Source organism: Vicugna pacos, chromosome 11 (genome assembly GCF_048564905.1).
Source record: "Vicugna pacos chromosome 11, VicPac4, whole genome shotgun sequence".
Taxonomy (NCBI): Eukaryota; Metazoa; Chordata; class Mammalia; order Artiodactyla; family Camelidae; genus Vicugna; species Vicugna pacos.
The window spans coordinates 34,125,120-34,143,908 of NC_132997.1; the positions used below are offsets into that span (position 1 = coordinate 34,125,120).

At 44.9% G+C, this 18,789-nt stretch overlaps 2 protein-coding genes across 8 annotated transcripts in view; one reads left to right on the forward strand and one right to left on the reverse strand.

Annotated features, from left to right (window-relative positions):
- The window catches only part of CSGALNACT2 (chondroitin sulfate N-acetylgalactosaminyltransferase 2), a 45,897-nt gene extending 39,655 nt beyond the window's left edge, over nucleotides 1-6,242 (forward strand). For both annotated transcript variants that reach the window (XM_072971088.1, XM_072971087.1), the window contains one exon: nucleotides 4,170-6,242. In XM_072971088.1, coding sequence (XP_072827189.1) covers nucleotides 4,170-4,462 — 293 coding nt within the window. In that variant the 3' untranslated portion in view covers nucleotides 4,463-6,242. The remainder of the gene's footprint in view (nucleotides 1-4,169) is intronic.
- A 6,365-nt stretch (nucleotides 6,243-12,607) lies between these two features.
- RASGEF1A (RasGEF domain family member 1A) overlaps nucleotides 12,608-18,789 on the reverse strand; it is an 88,068-nt gene continuing 81,886 nt past the window's right edge. For all 6 annotated transcript variants that reach the window (XM_072971092.1, XM_072971096.1, XM_072971093.1 and 3 more), the window contains 8 exons: nucleotides 18,363-18,437; nucleotides 17,848-17,940; nucleotides 17,324-17,426; nucleotides 17,169-17,248; nucleotides 16,284-16,475; nucleotides 15,259-15,382; nucleotides 14,709-14,781; nucleotides 12,608-14,408 (listed from right to left, as the gene is read on the reverse strand). In XM_072971092.1, the coding sequence (XP_072827193.1) occupies nucleotides 14,384-14,408; nucleotides 14,709-14,781; nucleotides 15,259-15,382; nucleotides 16,284-16,475; nucleotides 17,169-17,248; nucleotides 17,324-17,426; nucleotides 17,848-17,940; nucleotides 18,363-18,437 (765 nt within the window). In that variant the 3' untranslated portion in view covers nucleotides 12,608-14,383. The remainder of the gene's footprint in view (nucleotides 14,409-14,708; nucleotides 14,782-15,258; nucleotides 15,383-16,283; nucleotides 16,476-17,168; nucleotides 17,249-17,323; nucleotides 17,427-17,847; nucleotides 17,941-18,362; nucleotides 18,438-18,789) is intronic.

The window sequence follows — 18,789 nt, forward strand, 5'->3', positions numbered from 1 at the left end:
GCTCTTTCTAGCTCTGGTTGAAGTTGGAGTGGGGGACTTGGAAACACTGATTTAGTCATCCATTCCCCTTAACCAGAGATGACCATGAAGAATTTGATCTAAGCTACCTGCCCCAACCCAGCTTCATTCTCTTACCCAGCAAAAAATAAAGCATCAAAGCGTAGTTTAAGGAAGCAGGCTGAAACCTGATTCCATGTCTCCTGATTCATTTAGGGGCTACCTTGCTGTAGTGTATTGGAATACATTATGTGTATCTTTAATAGAATATATTTTATTTACTTTTTAGGTCAATTTTACCTTCATTTTTATAATCAAGCCTTTTATTTTGGAAGTTCTTCCACCTTGTCTTTTTATATTTGTGACAAGTGATGGAAAAATCAGCAAATAGTAACAAAAAGACTATTAAGTGAAACTGGTACCTTTTTCCCTGTTTTCTTGCTTGGTAAAACATTAAGGATGCATCACCACCTTCTGACCTGTGTTACTTCTTATTGCTCCTTTCTCATTGTTTTCTCCTCGTATTCCTATTAGATACGTGTTAGTACAGTTAATGGTGTCCCACATTTCTCCAGACTGTTCGTTTTCCTTCATTCTTTTTCTCCTTTTTCATGCTGTATAATCTCAATTGATCTGTCTTCAAGCTCATTGACTCTTCTTTTGGTAGTTCAGATCTACTGTTGAGCTGCTCTAAAGAATTTTTCATTTGAGTTATGGTACTTTTTAACTCCAGAATTCTCTCTTTTTAATATATAATTCCTATCTTTATCAATATTCTCTACTTGATGAGACATTGTCATCTTTCTGTTACTTCTTTATGCATGATTTCTTTTAATTTTTTGAACATACTTATAATGATTATTTTGAAATCTTTGTTAAAACTGCCATCTGGACCCTCTCACAGGCAGATTCTGTTGCCTGCTGTTCTTCCTGTGCACAGGTCACACTTTTCTATTTCTTTACCTACCTCATAATTTCTTCTTTGGAAAGTGGACATTCTAGATAATGTTTTGATTCTAGATATTGATTCCTACTGTGTCCAGAGTTTGTATTTTGTTTTGTTTTTGCTGATTTATTTATTGATTGGCTTTTACTATTTTAGTGAATTCTGTCTCCCCACTCTCTCCCTCCCAACAACATGAAGCTTCTCGTGTCACTCATCAGGGCATGTGCACAGTCATCCTGGGATGGTGCTGGATTTAGCAGGGCTTTCTTTGACTCTCTCTTTTCTCTGCCACTGTTGGTGACACTCCTGACTATTAGGCTGCACTCATTTGCTCACTGATTGTTCTCTTGTTTTTGACAGTGCTCTGGGACATAGATTGCTCCACGGTCTGAACAATTAAATTGAACCCAGAATAGTTTTTGAGGCAAGTCTTTGAGGTTTGTTTGGCCTCCAGGAGGGCTCTGCTTGGCTGTCTCTTTCCCTGCTTCTCTCTGGTAAACTAGCTGGCCTACATTTTAGCTTGCTTTCATAGGGCTACAAGCCTCCTCTTAATTGTTTACACCAAAATCTCCCTTGTCAAGAACCCCCTTTGGCCTGAACTTCTGCAGTCTGTTTCAAATAAAGTCAATTCTTTTGGGAAAAGCTCTGGAGCATTTGTTCTTATGGACTGCCCCTTCCCCTGACAAAAGTCTCTGAGTCTCTGCTCCAGAGCTGGGGGAGAGACAGTGTCACACTTCTCTCAGTGTGACATCCCCACTTTATTATCAGGACATTAGGTGGGAGCAGAAGGGCCACACTCCCTTCTGTAGTAGAGCCTCTGCCCTGTGAAGGTGGGCTGGGTGAGAAAGGGGGTCCCTGCCCTCAGCAGCACTTGTTTGCAGTTTGGCCTCTTTCATTTGGAGCTTCTGTTCCTTCCTCTGTTTCCTCCCCTTCTGGTATTCCCATTATACATATGTTACACCTTCTTTAGTTGTCCCACAGTTCTTGGATATCCTATTCCGTTTTATCTATTCTTCTTTCCCCTCTTCCCCCAGTCTTCTTTCTTTTTGCTTTTCAGTTTTAGAAGTCTCTATGCGTGTGTCCTCAAGTTCAGAGATTCTTTCCTCAGCTAAGTCCAGTCTACTTGTGAGCCCCTCAAAGATATTCATTTCTGGTACATTGTTTTCTGTCTTCAGCATTTCTTTATGATTCTTTCTTAGAATACCTCTCTCTCTGCTTACATTACCCACCTGTTCCTGCGTGTTGTCTCTTTTTTTCATTAGCGTCCTTAGCATTAATCACAGTTTTAAATTCCCAGTCCTAGAATTTCAACATTCCTGCCATATCTGGGTCTGGTTCTGATGTTTGCTCTTTCTCTTTAAACTGTTTTTGATTTGTAGTTTGCCTAACTTTTTTCTTCATAGCTGAACATGATGTGCTGGGTGAAGGAAATTGCCGTAAACAGGCCTTCAGTGATGTGATGGTAAAAAATGTGAAAGAAGAGGAAGTGTTCCATAGTCCAGTGATAAGGTCTCAGTCCTTTAGTGAGCCTGTGAGTCTGGACTGTGAACTTCACAATTGTTTCTCAGACACTGCTCTAACCTTAGGTGGGACAGGATGGCTGGAGTGGGCTGGAGTTGAGTATATCCTTTCCCCCAGATAGGTTAGACTCTGGTAAAATATTTTTTCCTGAGGGCAGGCCTTGTTAAGAAGAACAAAATGCTCTGGCATATTTCAGAATGGTTACTTTCCTCCTCCTCCTGGAAGCACTATGGGATTTTTCTCCAGTCCTCACTGTGAGAACCTGGTAGACCTAGAGGTGAACTTACAGAAGTGCAGGGGCCCCTCCCTGCCTGGGCCCCCTGGAGTTTCCAGCTCAGACTTTTCCACTGAGCCTCTAGCAATTCATCAATTACAGTTCAGATTTTCCTGCCCCAGTACTGGTTCCCCTGGAGATTTCTGCTTGTGGGTTTCTTCTCTAATATTTGTGGTTGTCTTACTCATCTGCCTCTTCACTTTGGGGGAGAGCAGCAGTTTGCTCTGTGACTTTGTTTCTCTGAGGGATCTGAGAAGAGTGGTCGATTTTGCAGTTTGCCCAGCTTTTTACTTGTCAGGATGGAGTGATGACTTCTAAGCTCTGTACATGCTGAATCAGAAACCAGAAGTCCTCTGTTTGTTCTCACTATCTACACCATCTCTGATATTTGAAGAGCTGGTTCATATTTACAGGGAAGAAAAGCCAAGATCATACATGTCAGACACAGCATTGAATACAGCTGTGACTATTTAAAGTATCCTTTACAGTGATCTCAGGATAGTCATCCTGTGAGTGTGAAATTAAGTGACCTAGAATTATTTGACAAAAGATATAATTTGGAAACCTAGCTCTTAATTAAAGAATTAATTTTTTTCTCTGTTTTTAAAAATCTTTCTAGCTCTTCAAAAAAACTCAAAATAGCTTGTATCTACCATGCTTCTTTAAGAAGTTAGTTCACCTTAAACCAGTTTGAAAATAGTCTGAACTCTGTCTCCCTCATTTGAGGTAAGGCTGGAAATTACATTTATGTTGCCAGGTCTGCTTGATTCTTTTTAAGTTCTTAATTGAGCAGCACATGCTTGACCATTTCTTCCTCAAGGTGCTCTCCTTACTTGACTACTGTGATAGCACATTCTCCAGAACTGTCTCCCTCCCCTGGGGCCATCTTTCAGTCTTTTTTGCTGACTTGCCTTTCTCTGCCTGTTTACCCTCTAGATATCAGCATTTCTTAGCGTTTAGACCTGGGTCCTGTTTTCCTTCTAAACTCCAGTAATTTCATCCACTTCTGTAGCTTTAAATCATCTGTGTGCCCAGTCTCAATTTTGTGTTTCCAGCTTGGCCATTTCTTCAGTTCTCCTCTCTGGAAAGTTTTTGTGACCCAGAAAAACTTGGATCTCAAAGGATTGAAAGAAAACATAATAAAATATTAATGGTGGTGTTATGGGTGATTTATATTTCCTTCTCCTTTGTTTGACTTTCTAGAGATTTCATGTAGAACCTTGAAGTTTGCAGAGTATTCTCAAATATTTAATCTTACTTTGATACTTTCAACAACAGACTTTGAGCTTCTAGATACAGCTGGTAACCAGATTTCCAAACAAGAATTTCCTTGTTAGGTGTCTTTGGACTATACCATGTCCTCTCATTTGAAGCAGAATGTTTACATCTTTATCAGGCAGTTATTTAATAGTGTCAGTTTTGATCCCACAGGTGGATTTGACATGGAAGTCAAAGGTTGGGGTGGAGAAGATGTTCATCTTTATCGAAAATACTTACATGGTGACCTGATTGTGATTCGGACTCCAGTCCCTGGTCTTTTCCACCTCTGGCATGAGAAACGCTGTGCTGATGAGTTGACCCCCGAGCAGTACCGCATGTGCATCCAGTCCAAAGCCATGAACGAGGCCTCTCACTCGCACCTGGGAATGCTGGTCTTCAGGGAGGAGATAGAGACGCATCTTCACAAACAGGCATACAGGACAAACAGCGAAGCTGGTGGTTAATGTAATCATTGGCGCATTAGTCTGAACCAAAAACCAGCACTATTTATTTAGCCTTAATTCCAATTCCAGATGCAGTGCCTCTTTCAGAGAAGACATGCTTATCTTTTGTGTTCTTGCTGACATGACTTTACTTTCACAGTTTAACTTGGTATGAGGAGTGTTGTAACACAAGCCTCTGTTTTGTGAGAATACTGTACTATGGAATCATTGACAAAGCAAAATCTGGTATTTGTTCTGAGTAGTTTTGAGTTAATTTCTACCCGGCTTCATATTCTGCTGTGTGTTCTGGGTACATCTGGGCTGAGGGATGGAATGTGTTGTGCTGATGGTGGGTCGGGATCGTGTTCCTGCAGGAGGATGGAGTGTTGTGGATGGAGTGTGTCGACAAGGGCTCTTCACCTGCCGACCACTGGGTCAACCTGCTTGGTTTTTAAATGAGGATCTTTGGTCAGTTGCTTGCAGAATCTTTTTTCACTGAAGCAGAGGATAGTTAAATGACACATCTGAAATCCCCAACTAGTCAAGAGAAGGCAGAGCTTAAAAACCCCTCAACTTTATGTTGGTTAGCCCCCTGAATATCTGTTTTTAAACAAATGGGTAATAGGAGAAAATACTTAGGTTAGACTTGATTAAAAATATAACGTGTTCCTAATTTATCATTATATTCAGGTTTAGGAGTCAAAGTTGCTATAGACTTTTTTGAACAAACAGAGATAAACAGGGAAATGTCTTGAACAGAACAGATAATTATGTTGGAGTACAGGACACTGGGGGTGTCTGGGAGTAGCAGTTTACATGAGCCAGGGCTCCTTCTTGTGGTTCAGAATAGATGAGCATAGCATGGTACTGTGTGTTTTTTGCTTTGTATTGTCTCATTTAGCATGGATCCATATGTACTTATTATCCTTTTTTTCTAATATATTAATTATGCTTCATCTGTATTTGCATTATAATACCTTGAGTTAAGGGGGAGTTTCACTGAAGGGAGAAAGACCAAACAATTTAATGAGGTATACCATTAGATCACACTGATTCGAGGAAAGGGGAGGAGAGGAAGGTTGTCTAAATGGAAATCTGAATTGCAGGATATTTTAGGGAGATATATAACTTGCAGATAGAGTGGTGTTTTAATTGAGGTGTAAATTACATGAATGAGACAAGATGAATAAGAAATCATATTCAGATAGGACCGTACTATGTTACTTACCACGCATGGGTCTTTTACCATAGGGTCAATTGCTAGCTCAACAAATTGGAGACGTGGTGAGAGGCATGCACAGATTTTTTAACCTTTGCCTTTTAAAAGGGACTTATATTGAATTCTTGCTATTTGTATATAAACCCCTGAAAATTCATGGAGGATAAATCATTACTCTTATTATCTCAAATATTATAAATCCTGTGTTTCTTGGTGCTACATGAATTCAATTTTACAATAACTCTTACTAATTACTCTTACAAGTTTTAAGTTGGGGTAGCATTTAGGCTTGTTTTTTAAAGATGTGTAAAATATTCTCTGCAAAATTGTTCAGGCCATCGTCTCCTTTTATAGTTATTTATTGTAAAGACGAGTGAATTAGGGTATTTAAAATGAGAGAACCTAATTATTTGCAAAGGTGAGTTGTGGCTTGTTTTTTGACAGAATCAAATGATTTTTTTTCTTTTCTCCTGTTTTTTAAAACAAGCTTTTAATTTAAATATGGAAGTTGAGCAGTGTAAACATTACTATGTTTTTGACATTAAACGGTACCAATAAAGTATTTTATTACCAAAAGTTAAATGCAAATGTGACGTTAATTTCTTTCTGTTGTAAAAATCATAAATACAGGAAAGTGTATGACTTGTAATTGTGTATTTTAAAGAACAGTAACACCAACACCATGCGCCAGATTAGGATATAGAACATCACCAGTAAAAGACCTCTGTGTACCCTTTCTTGATCACATAGCCTTACTCGTAATGGTCACTATCCTGATTTTTGTGATAATTTTTTACTTGTTCTTCTTCACAGTTTTCCCAACTGTGTGTGTATCTCTACCCAATAGACTATTTTGCCTGTTTTTGAATTTTTATGCATATTATTTCATTATACATTCTCTCAGTATTGATGTTTTTGAGGTTCACTCATGTTAATCTCAAAATTATTCATTTTATGACTAGTAAATGAATATACTACAATGTTTATGCTACTGCTTATAGATATTTGGATCATTCGTAGTTTTTCTGTTGTTTGCTTTGGCTATCACAAGCAATGTTGTCTTGAATACTGCTGTGCGTGTCTCTTACGAGCATGTGAGAATCTCTCTAGGAGTAACGATGCCAAGTCATTGGTTGTGTACACATTCAACTTACTTTCCAAAGTGGACCATCTCCAGCACTATAAGAGATTCACTTTGCATCCTTGGTAATGCTTAATTTTGTCAGGCTTATTCATTCTTGCTAATCTTAGTGGTCTTTAAGAATGAGTTGTTATTATAATTTGCATTTCCAGTCTTTTTGCCCATTATTATCAGTTCACAGAAATTCCTTACATCTTCTGGGTACCAATTCTTGTTGGTTAAATGTTTGCAAATATCTTCTCACAGGATGTGATTTGTCTTTTCCCATTCTCGATGGTACTTTTTGATGAATAAAAATTAACTTTAATGTGTTTACTTAATCTCTTTCCTTTATGTAGTCTACTTATTATTGATTTATGACCTTGTAATACAGAAGGATATCTTAAAGCTATTGTTCTGTATTATCTTCCGAATACCTCATACATGGCTTTGCTTTTCCCAGTTAGGTCTTTAATCTAAGTGGAAGAGGTGTTTGTGTATGATGTGTGAGGTAAGGATTTCATTTCACTTTTTTCCAGTGCTGCCTTACTGTGAAGTCCGTATTTTACCCACTGATCTGCAAAACCACTTTCATCCGTCAGATGTCAGACGTGCACAGGCCTAACGCTGGCTCTCATCTGTTCAGCACATTGGGCTTTCCATGACCGCATCATTACATCACAGTCTTAAGTTACTGTAACTCTATAGAAGCTGACATTGCTGAGAGCTAGTCCATCACCTTGTTCTTAAAGATTGTCATGGCTATTTGTAGCCTTTGCACTTTCATGTAAATTTTAGAATAAGCTTAAGTTTCTTGAAAACATTTGTGAATTTGAGTAGAATCTCACTGAATCTGTAAGATCACTTTGGGGAAAGTGTATTTCTTATCATATGGAGCCTTCCAGTCCTTGAACATGGCATTTCTATTTCGGTCTTTATTGTTTTTCGATTAAATCTTATACTTTTTCACACAGTGGATTTACATGTATTATTTGTTAGTTTTTTTTAGGTAGTTTGCATTTTTGATGCCATTGTAACTTTTATTTATTTTTATTGTCTGTTTCTGCTATTTAGAAATCAAACTCATTTTTGTGTGTTAATTTTTGTATTCAGCAACCTTGCCAAACACAATTCTAATAATGTGTTTCTAGTTTCTTTTGCATTTTTTTGTTATACAATCATGTATCTATGAGTAGTAGAAGTTTTGTTTCTTTTCAAAATCTTTTTGGGGTTTTTTTTATTTTTGTTTTTGAAAATCAGATATTATTTTGTGATTTTTCTGTATTTTCAAAAATTTCCATGATGAGTTTCCATTGACTTTTGTTTTCCATTTTAGGGGGGAAATCTTGTCATTTTATAAATTGTAAAAACTGTGAAGCTTCCAATGTCACCTCATTAAATATGAGTTTTCCCTTGGTTACTGATAGATACTCTGTATCAAGTTAAAGATTTCTTCCTTCCATTGCTTGCTGATTGCCTTTTTCAATATTTATATCTTTATTTTTCTTGTCTTACTGTGCTTGTTAGGATTTATTGTGCAATGTTGACTGAAAGTGATAATTGTGGACATCCTGCCTCTGTTTCTGATTTCAAAGGGGACACTCTCAGTGTTTCATTAGTAAGTAAGGTATTTCCTGTTGGTGTTTTTATAAATACTCTTTACTAAGTTAATAAAGTTAACCTTCTGTTACTACTTGGCAAGTTTTTATCATGCTTGAGAGCATTTAACAAATACTGTGTATGTTGAGATGATCATATATATTTTTTCCATCTTTAATATGTTAAATTGATGAATTGGGTTAATCAAATTCCTAAAGTACCGTTGCATTCCTCGGGTAAATTCCAGTTTGTCATGACGTATTACATTAGCCTTATACTTTGCTGGATTTGGTTTGCGTGCATACACAAACACATTTAATTACATGTCTGTATATATTTGTGTATGGATGTGTATATATATTTTTTCAGGCATTTTTTAATCTATGTTCATGAGTCAGATTACCTGTATCTTCTTACTAGGGGGTTCCTTCTTACTGTGTTTCTAGAAAAGTTTTATAAGACTGGAATTATTTCTTCTTGAATATTTGGCAAAACTGCCTGAAAGGCCCCTAGACCTGAACTTTTTCTATATGGGAAGATCTCTGATCACTGGTTTAATTTATTTAATGCTTGTAGAACTATTCAGATTTTCTATTTCTTCTAGAGTCGGTTTTGATTGAGTTAATTTAGGTAAGGTCCTGTTTCCTAGGAATTTATACTGATAAATTTGAAATTTTAGATGAAATGTACAAAGTTATTTGCCATATCCTCTTGTTATCTGTGTCATATATAAGGGTCTACAGTGATAGCCTCTCTTTCGTTCCTGATACTGTTGACTTGTGCCTTTTCTTTTTCTTTTTTCTTGAATAGCCTTACCAGATGTTGGCAGATTTGTCTCAGTCCTTTCAAATCACTGACCCCCTTCCAGCCACATGTGAGAGATACAGTTGCTTCACATCTTCCCCAACACAATGTTTTCAGTGTTTTTAATTTGGACTCTAATTTCTGTTAGGTGTGTACAGTGACTTCATTTTTGATTTTAGTTTATCATCAGGGAAATGATGTTGAGTATCTTTTTATGTGCTTATTGGCCATTTGGATATCCTGTTTGTGAAATGCCTATTCCAGGATTTTGTCCTTTTTCTTTAACTGGCTTTTAAAAAAAATGATCTATAGGAGTTACTTCTATATTCTGTGTATGAGTCTTTTGTCAGATTTATATATTGCAGATATCTTTTCACAGGCAGAGAACTGTTCTTCATTCTCTTCATGTTATCTGTTAATAAGCAAAAGTTCTTAGTTTTAATAAAAAGTCCAGTTTATCAGTTTTCTTTTATGGCTAGTAATTTTGGTGTCTAATTTTAACCACCTTTGTCTACTCCAAAGTGAAAAAGAAATCAACTGTCGTTTTCTCTGGCTGTCTTTAAAATCTCTTCTTACCTCTGTTCTGTATCACTATGATATGTCTGAGGGCACAGATTTATTTTTTTCTGATCCTGCTTAAGAATCTTTGGGCTTTTGGGATTGTCTCTTGTCAGTTCTGAAAGCTTCTAGCTATTACATTTTCATTGTCTCTTCCTCATTCTCTCTCTCTTTCCTTCTATAACATGATAACATACGTTAAACCAGTAGTATCCTCCACATCTGTTAACCTATTTTGTGTTTTCCAGTCTTTGTCTCTCTGTGTTACACTTTGGTAATTTCTCAAGCAGGCCCTGAACTTTCTTCTCTGTCCCCCTTGTGGATTGAAAAATGGAAGCTCTGGGTTCACACTTTGATTTGGATGTTAAAATTTTGTATAAGTTTATCAGTTGATTTCAATAGGCAAGCCACTTTCTCTTCATGCTACCAGAAATGGACAAGTGCTCAACTTCTTACATTCCTGACAGTATTGTTCCCTTGACATTGTTGCTGAAGTTCCATACCTGAGAGTCCTGGATATGTTGAGATAGATTTTTGTGGGGAATTTTGGCAGCCCCTCGCCTTCCTCACAGTGTCACGACTTCCTTTTTGAGAATAAAGATAGAAATTATGTTGGCATGATCTAATGTTACCAGCCTATAGATGGGTAGTCAGTTTTTCATTTAGAAAGTGGTTTTGAATCACAACTTTGTGTGAATTTTTTCTCATACATGTTTATATGTTGGTTAAACTTGACACTTGAGTGTTTTTTGGTAGTGTTAGAATACATTTGTAATGACCAGGACTTCAGTTATACCTTAGAAGGGCACTTACAATCCTTTGTTTCACTTTTCCCAGATTCCTCTCTCTGTGGGCAAAGTGGCATTTAGTTTCATTAGGGCACCACTGCTGGTACACAGCTAACACTGACTGCTTCTAAACAACGAGGCGTTGCACTTCCTGCCATATAACATTACAACCACCCCATGAGATAGAGAGTAGTGTAATTCCATTTTAATCATGGGAAAATGGAGGCTTAACAAGGTAGACAGTAGTCTCAGCGTACCCAGCTGGGAACTGAAGACTAGGACTCAAATCCACAGTGTAGCTCTTGATTCCTTGCTCTTACACTGATCCTATCTTGCCTCCCTGAGGGACATGTCACACATTTTACAAACGTATAGGTGTGGTAGGTGTATATTTCACAAAAATTCTTAGTATGTCACAGAAGTCTCTGAGCCTTAGTAGAGATCCCTAGCTTATCTTCATGTCACATCTGACGCTGTAACATAGATTTGTTCCTGAAATGTGGGGAAAAGCTAGCACTCAGTCATCCATGGTGTTGTTAAGAACCACACACCGTGCTGGTCACTGGCCACACGGATACTTGACAAGAGGCTCCTACACAGAGAGACTGAGACTCCAGTGCATGAGACGGATGCCAACAGTGTGATGTGGCAGGTGGGGCAGGGCCCGGAGGAGCACAAGCGCCACCCACCAAGAGGATGGAAGGAGACTCAGAGAATGTGTGAGAAAGGACGGCGAGTGCATGGAGGAGGTGCGGGCAGGACGGTGAGGCTAGTGGCGGGGCAGTAGAGTGCCCTGCCGACTCCTGCAGAAACTTAACCTGCTGGGAGAGCATCTCAGACTCGCCCGGGCCCCCCAGCTCCCATGTTTCCCATTCAGCAGGTCTGCAGTGGGGCCCTGAGAACATTGTGAACCAAGTGTCTGGTGTTGCTAATGCTGCTGCTGGTCTGGGACCCACACCTGGAGAGGCACTGCCTGGAGGGACCACTCCGCGGGTGAAGGACAGTGCTGTGGCTAGCCAAGCCAGCTCGCCTCCCGCTCCCAGCTCAAGCTCTGAGTCAGACCCAGACTAAATGACGTGCCCCTTCTTCAGTTGAGGTAGTTAGAAACTTCCAGAAATAGCCTTACCAAGAAATTAAAGATACCATTGAACGGAAGGACCTAAAAAGTGGTGTCACTTACCCAAAACTCACTCATGCATCCTCATAGGGGTCCTCATTTGCTCCACCTGAGCACCTACTGTGTGCAGTCCACTGCACGAGGCACTTGGAGGGGTAGCAGGTGACAAGGCCCCACAAGCTGAGCCTCCTGCCAGTAGCCACTAGCTATGTAAACATAAGTAAGATTAGAAATTCTGTTCCTCAGTCGCGCTGACCACATTTCCGTGGTCAGTACCTCTGTAGCTACCAGACTGGATGATGCAGCTATGGAGTACTCCATCACCCCAGAAAGTTCTCCGGTGGGCAGCGCTGCTCTGGTGGGCTGAGTCAGCTCTGAGCTGTAACGAGCAGACAGCATCCAGCCTGGCCTGTGTGACAGGCCAGAGAGAAACACGCGGGAGTTCAGCTTCCATCCTAGTGTTCCCTTCAACTCCACAAGCTCTCGTGTGCCCCTCAACAAATCCCTTCTCTCTAGAGCCCCTGAGTGTGACTCACTGAAACAGAACTGCACTCTGCAGGCTGCTCTGCAGAAAGATGCCAGTGGGTACTCCCCAGCTGACACACAGCGCCCGTGGACACCAAAGGTTCTGATTAGTCCTGCAGTAAAGGACCCTTTACAGCCAACTCAGGTAGGTTTCCTGAACTGACATGACTATGTAATTCAATAGCTTTCTGGATCTTTCTTTGAGGAAAGCAGGACCAGAACATGCCTCTTGTACAACTTTGTCTTGTTTTGCCTTGTTTATTTGAAAAGCCCTTTGTCAGAACGTGGAGGTGAGGGTTCTTTGTTCCATCTTTGGAAGGCGGTGGTGGGCCCGGGCAGCCTCATCCTCCTCCCCAGCTGGGCATCCCCGTGCCTCCTGCCAGCATCAGAGCCACCCACCCTCAGCAGCCACGCACAGAGGACAGGCACACGAGGGGAGCAACATGTTCTTTTATTGATGCAAGTATGTCCAGTCACACCAACAACTGCCACCCTGCATTATGTATGGTACAGCTTTATACTCAGAGTTCACCTCGAAATACCAAAACATCATAGTTAGGGTCTGTATCAAATTGGGAAAATAAAGTAGCAAATGTAGACACTGTCAGATAGGTACTGGAACTGACAAGCCAGGGACGCGCACATTGATGTGAAAGCTCCTTGACACGTGTACAGAAAATGTTCTCACATTGTATTCCAAATATATATTCTCAAGTTTTAAACCTTTCTTTATCTCAAATACATAAACAAAGCAATATGTACTATCTAGAACATCTGAAAAGTGCAAAAACACTGTGACAATACAGTGTAAACATCCTTGCTCCACCCAGGGCTGAGGGTGATGTCACCAGCGGATCATGGAGCCACCTCCCTCCTGAAGCCTCGCCTTCGCATCTCCAGGCTCTCCTAGGAGTTTTGGGAATTAGCAACTAGCTGACCCGTCCTCACCCAGGCCTCCCAGCTGGAGGCTCCGGTGGAAGCCAGGCGTGCGGAGAGAAACGAGGGTGAGTGGTTCCCAGTCTGCTTGTACAGAATGAAAGCCACGCTGTGAGGGAGATGGAGTCAGCGTGGATTGCCCACTTCTGGCCTTCGAGGGAGCAGGGCCATCACTGTCCCATGGCCAGGACATCAGACAGAAAACGGAGTGTACTCCTCAAGTTTGGGTGTAGAAAATACCTCTACGTGTTGGGCAGTTTCATGTGAGTGGGCTCCAGCATTACTGGCCTGGCTAACTTTCTGTGTTTCAGATTCTATTAGGGGAGGCCCCCACCCAGAGGGAGGGAGGATACTGACTTGTGAGTTGCTTCTTTTCACTCTGTTCTTGGGCTTCAAGACAGCTTTGAATGTCCCCATCCTTAACTGTATTTTGTGTTCGCTTTATTGCACCTAAGTGTGTCTTTCAGTTATAGCCTGGAAAACTGACAATTCCACGACTCTCCCCCTTAGGTTATTTCAGATCTCTTTTCCTAAAATGTAGCTGAAGAACAATTTGCCAGACATATCCCGACAGAAAATATGCTGCCAGGTGTCCCCCTGCCCTCCCCCCCAGACCCCCGTAAATCCCTGATAAAGGAAAATGAAAATGTAAACTTCGGAAAGCCCGTATTCAAGGTTCACTTCCAGAACTATGCAAACGAGACCTCCCGGCCGCCCAAGCCCCTCCTGCCGGAACCTCGCTGGCCCAGGCTTTGAGGGCAGGCGCCCTTGTGGTCCAGGGCAAAGCTTTCCCTGCGCCTCCCAGCGGCACTGGCTGTGGGCTAGAGAACGGAGCGGGAGACCGGCCCTCCAGTACCCTCTAAGGCACTAACCCCGACTTCAGAGACACTGGCTGGAAAGTAGGCAGGGCTCACGTTGGTTTTGGTTGGGTTTTTTAAAATATTTTTTTGTAAGATGTTAATAATCAAAAGTAGAAAATAAAAATCTACATTTCATTAGAATAAGATGTTATCATGGATGCCATCTCCCATGATACACTTTCCCCACCCCTCCCCAAAGCAGGGCCCTGCCCTGTTATTGAAAATAAACAAAAAAACTTTGTTAAGTGCCAAAGGTTGATGCATGAAATACTTTTTTCTTTTTTTCTTTTTCATAAAAGTTATATACAAAATGGACCCCAACCAGTGAGGCCTCCTCATCTCAACCCATATCAATCAAGATTAAAACTTGGTACACATGTGTGCTTCGTCCAGGTCTGCAGGCTGCATCCGTGCCTTCAGGCTCTGTTAAGCAGAGTGGTCCTAAAGGTGGGCAAGGCACAAGGAAATGGTCAGGTGGCTGGCCGGCCCCTCCCCTGAGCAAGCAGCAGGCCGGCCCATGCTATTAGAGGAGGGCCCGGCTTCCAAGAACTGGTCTTTGAGGGGAGGAGTCAGGGCCGTTCAAACCCCAGGTCCTCAACTGGGGATGCCTTCCTCTGCCTGGTCCATGGAGAGGTGCGCAGCTCCATCAGGTTGCCCCCCACCCTGTCCTTTCCCTTCCTTGTAGACTTGGCCATGGGGCTGGTCTTAGGGGCTCACCGGGCTGTTTCTGAGTTCTCCTACCTGAGGGTCTTCCAGCTGTCTTTTTCCATGTGGTTCTCAGGACCTTCACTTTCAAAGGAGGCGATGAAGAGAGCTGAGAGACAAGAAGCACCTCAGAACCCATGTCCACACGTGGTCAGTCCACCCCCTGTACCAGTTAGCCCTTCTCAAACTCCCGTCCAGGGCTGGAGCTAGGCCCAGGACCAGGCGGGTAAGGACTTACGACCTGGGCGCATCCACAGGTCTCCACCGCGTGGGGTTCCAGGCCCCATGGGGCCTAGAACTCCTGGATACCTGCCTGGGAACTCTGAGAAGTTTTCTGGTTCTGCAGCGCTGGCCCAACCCTGCCCTGGCTCTCAAATGGCCTCGGGAGCCTGACCTCTTCTTGCCTTTATTCTTAATCTGTCATCTGTCACGACCCAGCCTCATGCACTCACCTCTGCGAGCCGAGCTTCCCCAGTATAGCGCGGGACTAACAACCAGGCCTGCCTCCCAGGGCAACCCCAAGATGGCACCATGGTCGGGGGAAGGAGTCAGGGTGACCTGCACAGTGTGGGGAGGTGGCCCTCACCTTCCTCGCTGTAGATGGGAGCTGTCAGCAGGTAACTCTGAATCTTCTTGTCCTTCTCGAAGGGACACTCTACCTGTGTCCATGTCATGAACTCATGGATCTGTCTGGAGATCTCCCAAAATTTCTGAAGGGGCGGAAGACCAACTGGATGTTCATTTGTCACCATAAGCTTGAAAATCTTGGTTAGGGCAGGGGATACAGGCTCCGATTTCAGTCTGCTGCTTACTTCCCTGGTCCCAGCGAGATGGGACAGTGGCCCTACAGAGCTGACTTTGTGGCCACGGAAGCACTCTGTGCAACATCAGAGCCAGCACGTGTCCTCAGGGCAGCTCTGTCCCTGCCCTCTACCTAAGCCATCAGGCTGCTGCAGCGTCTGTGCTTCCCCAGCGCAGGGGCCCCAAAAGGGTCTGCAATTGTGACTCCAGGTTGAGGCAGGCATCTCAGCCACACCCAGCGTGGTACCACCAACCAGAACACGCCTGATCTCACTCTTTGGGGCCCAGGTAAGAATCCAGGACTCCCTCCCCTTCCCTGTGTGAGGTGAACACAGGACAGCCCAGCTCCCCCTGCACTCCCCAGTCACCTTTGTCCTACCCTCCTGCCTTTGGCCAGGTACCTGTAAGCATTCATCTGGAATTCTGCTGCTTTCTCCCTGCCCAAGTCCCTTCTTGCCAAAAGCCTTCCTGACCCACAAACCCCCAGGAGTGGCCCCTTCTCTGTCTCCGTGGTGGGGTCAGTGCTGGGACCAAGATACAGGTTCCCTGTGGCTCCTAGCCCTGTAAATAGCCCTGTAATCATCCACCCAGAAGAGCTGGGGCCATCCTCACACCTTGAGGTCAAATGGCACCCACGACCATACTAGAGCTGTCAGTCCTTAACGGCCCTTCTGCCACAGGGCCACTGCCTTACAGCTCTCATGGCAAAGATGGATTCTGCTTCTCCTGGAGCAAGGCCAGGAGGTCTGCCCTACCCTGTGCTGGGAGAGCCGGCCCCCTCCCCTTAGACCATGAAGGCGCTGAGCTGACCTTGAAGTTAATGTGCCCATTGGGCAGGTGGTTGGTGTGGATTTTGTGCAGGAAGTAGATGTCCTTAACGAAAAGGTTGAACACGGGGATGACGATCTTCTCCCGGCTGCTGTTGGCCATCTGGGACCTCTGTGTGGCCCCCTGCAGGGCTGTACGGTAATTGCAGAAGTTGCTGGATGGGTCCATGTGGTGCTGCGGGAAGACGGGAGGATGTGGTGGGCAGTGCTTCCCTGCGCCCCTCAGACCTGCTCAGGACACTCTGCAAGAAACAGCTCCAGGTAGCCCCGGACTGTCCCCAGAAGAAGCCTCCTTTCCAGGAGTGAGCATCGAGGAGGGAATCCCAGAAGCACCTGGCTGAGGGCTGAGCACTGGGCCAGGGCCTTCTGGGTTTGGGTGCAAGCATCATCGAGAACGCTGTAGAGAAATCTCACAGTTCACACACACCTCATCCCTGTCCTGCTGAGTCTGGGTCTCACCTCCTTCCTTTCAAAACCCTCATTTGCCCTTCTGCTTAGGCTGATACCTCCCAAACCTGACCAGATCCTCAAGACACACATTTGCCAAAAACCAGATTCTGTGATCAAATACATCTGGGCAAGGCTGTAAGTGGGCTCTCCTGTCAGCCCCTGGGCCACCCAGAGGATCCCGGACCATGAGACGCTGAGCCAGGAAAGGGCGGTCGCCGCTTAGTTGGCATTGTCCAGCCTGGAGTTGTGGGCCTGCTTTTGTCAAACTCTTTACTAACCACTCCCCAGAACTTGCTTTAGGCGATGCCAGTTCTGATTGAAGTTCCCAAGGGCCAAGGAGAGCACAGGCTGCCTGCCTCCTCGTGGTGGCGCAGCCAGGCTGGCTGACACGACGGCAGGACAAAGCTAGGCCACCTACCTCTAAGACGTCGAACTTGGCCGTCTTGACTTTGGACCACGTCTTCTTCAGCCTCGCCACGGGACTGAGGTTCATGCCAGCTGCAGGGGACGACAGGTGGGGTGAGGGCGGGCCAGACAGAGCTGGGTGGGGACCCCCTGGGCCCGCACACTCACAGATGATGGCCATCATGGAGTTGAAGTTCCCGATGTTGAAGCACTCTCGGGCCACATCGATGAAGAACTCTAGCATGCGGGTCCGGTGCTTCTTCTTCACCACCTGGAAGGCGGCCAGGCTGCTCAGCGTGGGCCTGACTGGGGGTTGTCCCCTCTGGCACCAGCGCCTGAAAGGTGGCCCAGATGGGAGCCGCCCTGGGCCCACAGAGCTGTCAGATCTGGGGTGAGGGGATGCTCGCAGGCTGCAGAGGCAGGAAATGCAGCTGGGGCATTTTTGATGCCAGGCAGAGGGGCAGGAGGGCAGAGGACCAAGGGAGCCCCAAATTGACTTGCAGACTATGCCTGGCACAGGGTGCACTCCGTGGGTAGGCCTCTGTTGCAATTTAAGGCATCGCTGTTGGAAGTGGGGGTGGTGGGAGTCGGGGCAACCCTGGCAATAAAAGCTTCCTGTCTCCACTTTCAAAGTTCCATCATCAGAGGGTACAGGAGATGGCGCTCCCCCGTGTCCACCACACGGCACTTACCCGGCACACCTCGGTGGCCACAAGCATGCTGAGGCAATTGAACCAGTTGTCGTAGGCCTCTAGGCTGTAGGTCTTGGTCAGGTCCCCTCGGCACTGGGGGGACACGGCAAGTCACAGGGAGCCAGAGGACCCTGCCAGTGGGTGCTGCCGCAGCCCCATCCCCACACCAAGGAGCAGGAGTCATGGCCAGAAGGGGAGACTGTGAAAGCCGAGGGCAGAGGGGGGTTGCCACTGGCCAGGCAGGATCTCCCAGGATGCCCCCAGGGCTAGGCTTGGAGGCCAGGCTGGCTCCCTAGGCCTCTGGGAATGCTGGGCTCCCTCCCAGCACGCATCACCCTGCATGGCCACCCACCCACCCCCTGGAGCAGGCGCTAGGAGGCAGGACCCATGCCCGTCAGGCTGTGAGGCCCATCACTGTGGAGGTGCTCAGACGTGCTCGGGGAGTCCCCCACCCACCCAGGCGTAGGTGTCAGGCCCACCCTCAGGCCACCCCAGAGCACACTGCGGCCCCTCACCCTGTGCTTGTCCCGAGAGTCCATGTGGCTGACGATCTGCATCAGGTCCTCGGGGTGAATGCTGCTGACCCTCTCCTAGGGTGGAGTGAGGAGACAGTACAGGAAGGGTGACATGCCTGCCATCCTCAGGCAGGCCCACCCTCGGGGTGTAAGGAACGTTCAGAGCAGCAGTCAAGACGTTCCTGCAGGCGTGCACCACAGCCACAGCCCCTCCTTGATCAGAACATCCAGCCCATGGGCAAGCCCCCGCCACAAGATGTACCCCAGGAGTTTAGAAGGCCCGCCCCTGGGAGGGCCCAAGGCACAGGCAGGATGAGGTGACTGGGGCGGGGGAAGCGGTGGGAAGAGGCTGCCTTTCCCTTTGAAACCCTTCATCTCTTCCCGGGTCAGTCCTCCATCCTGTGGCCACTGCAGTCCCCATGTCCTC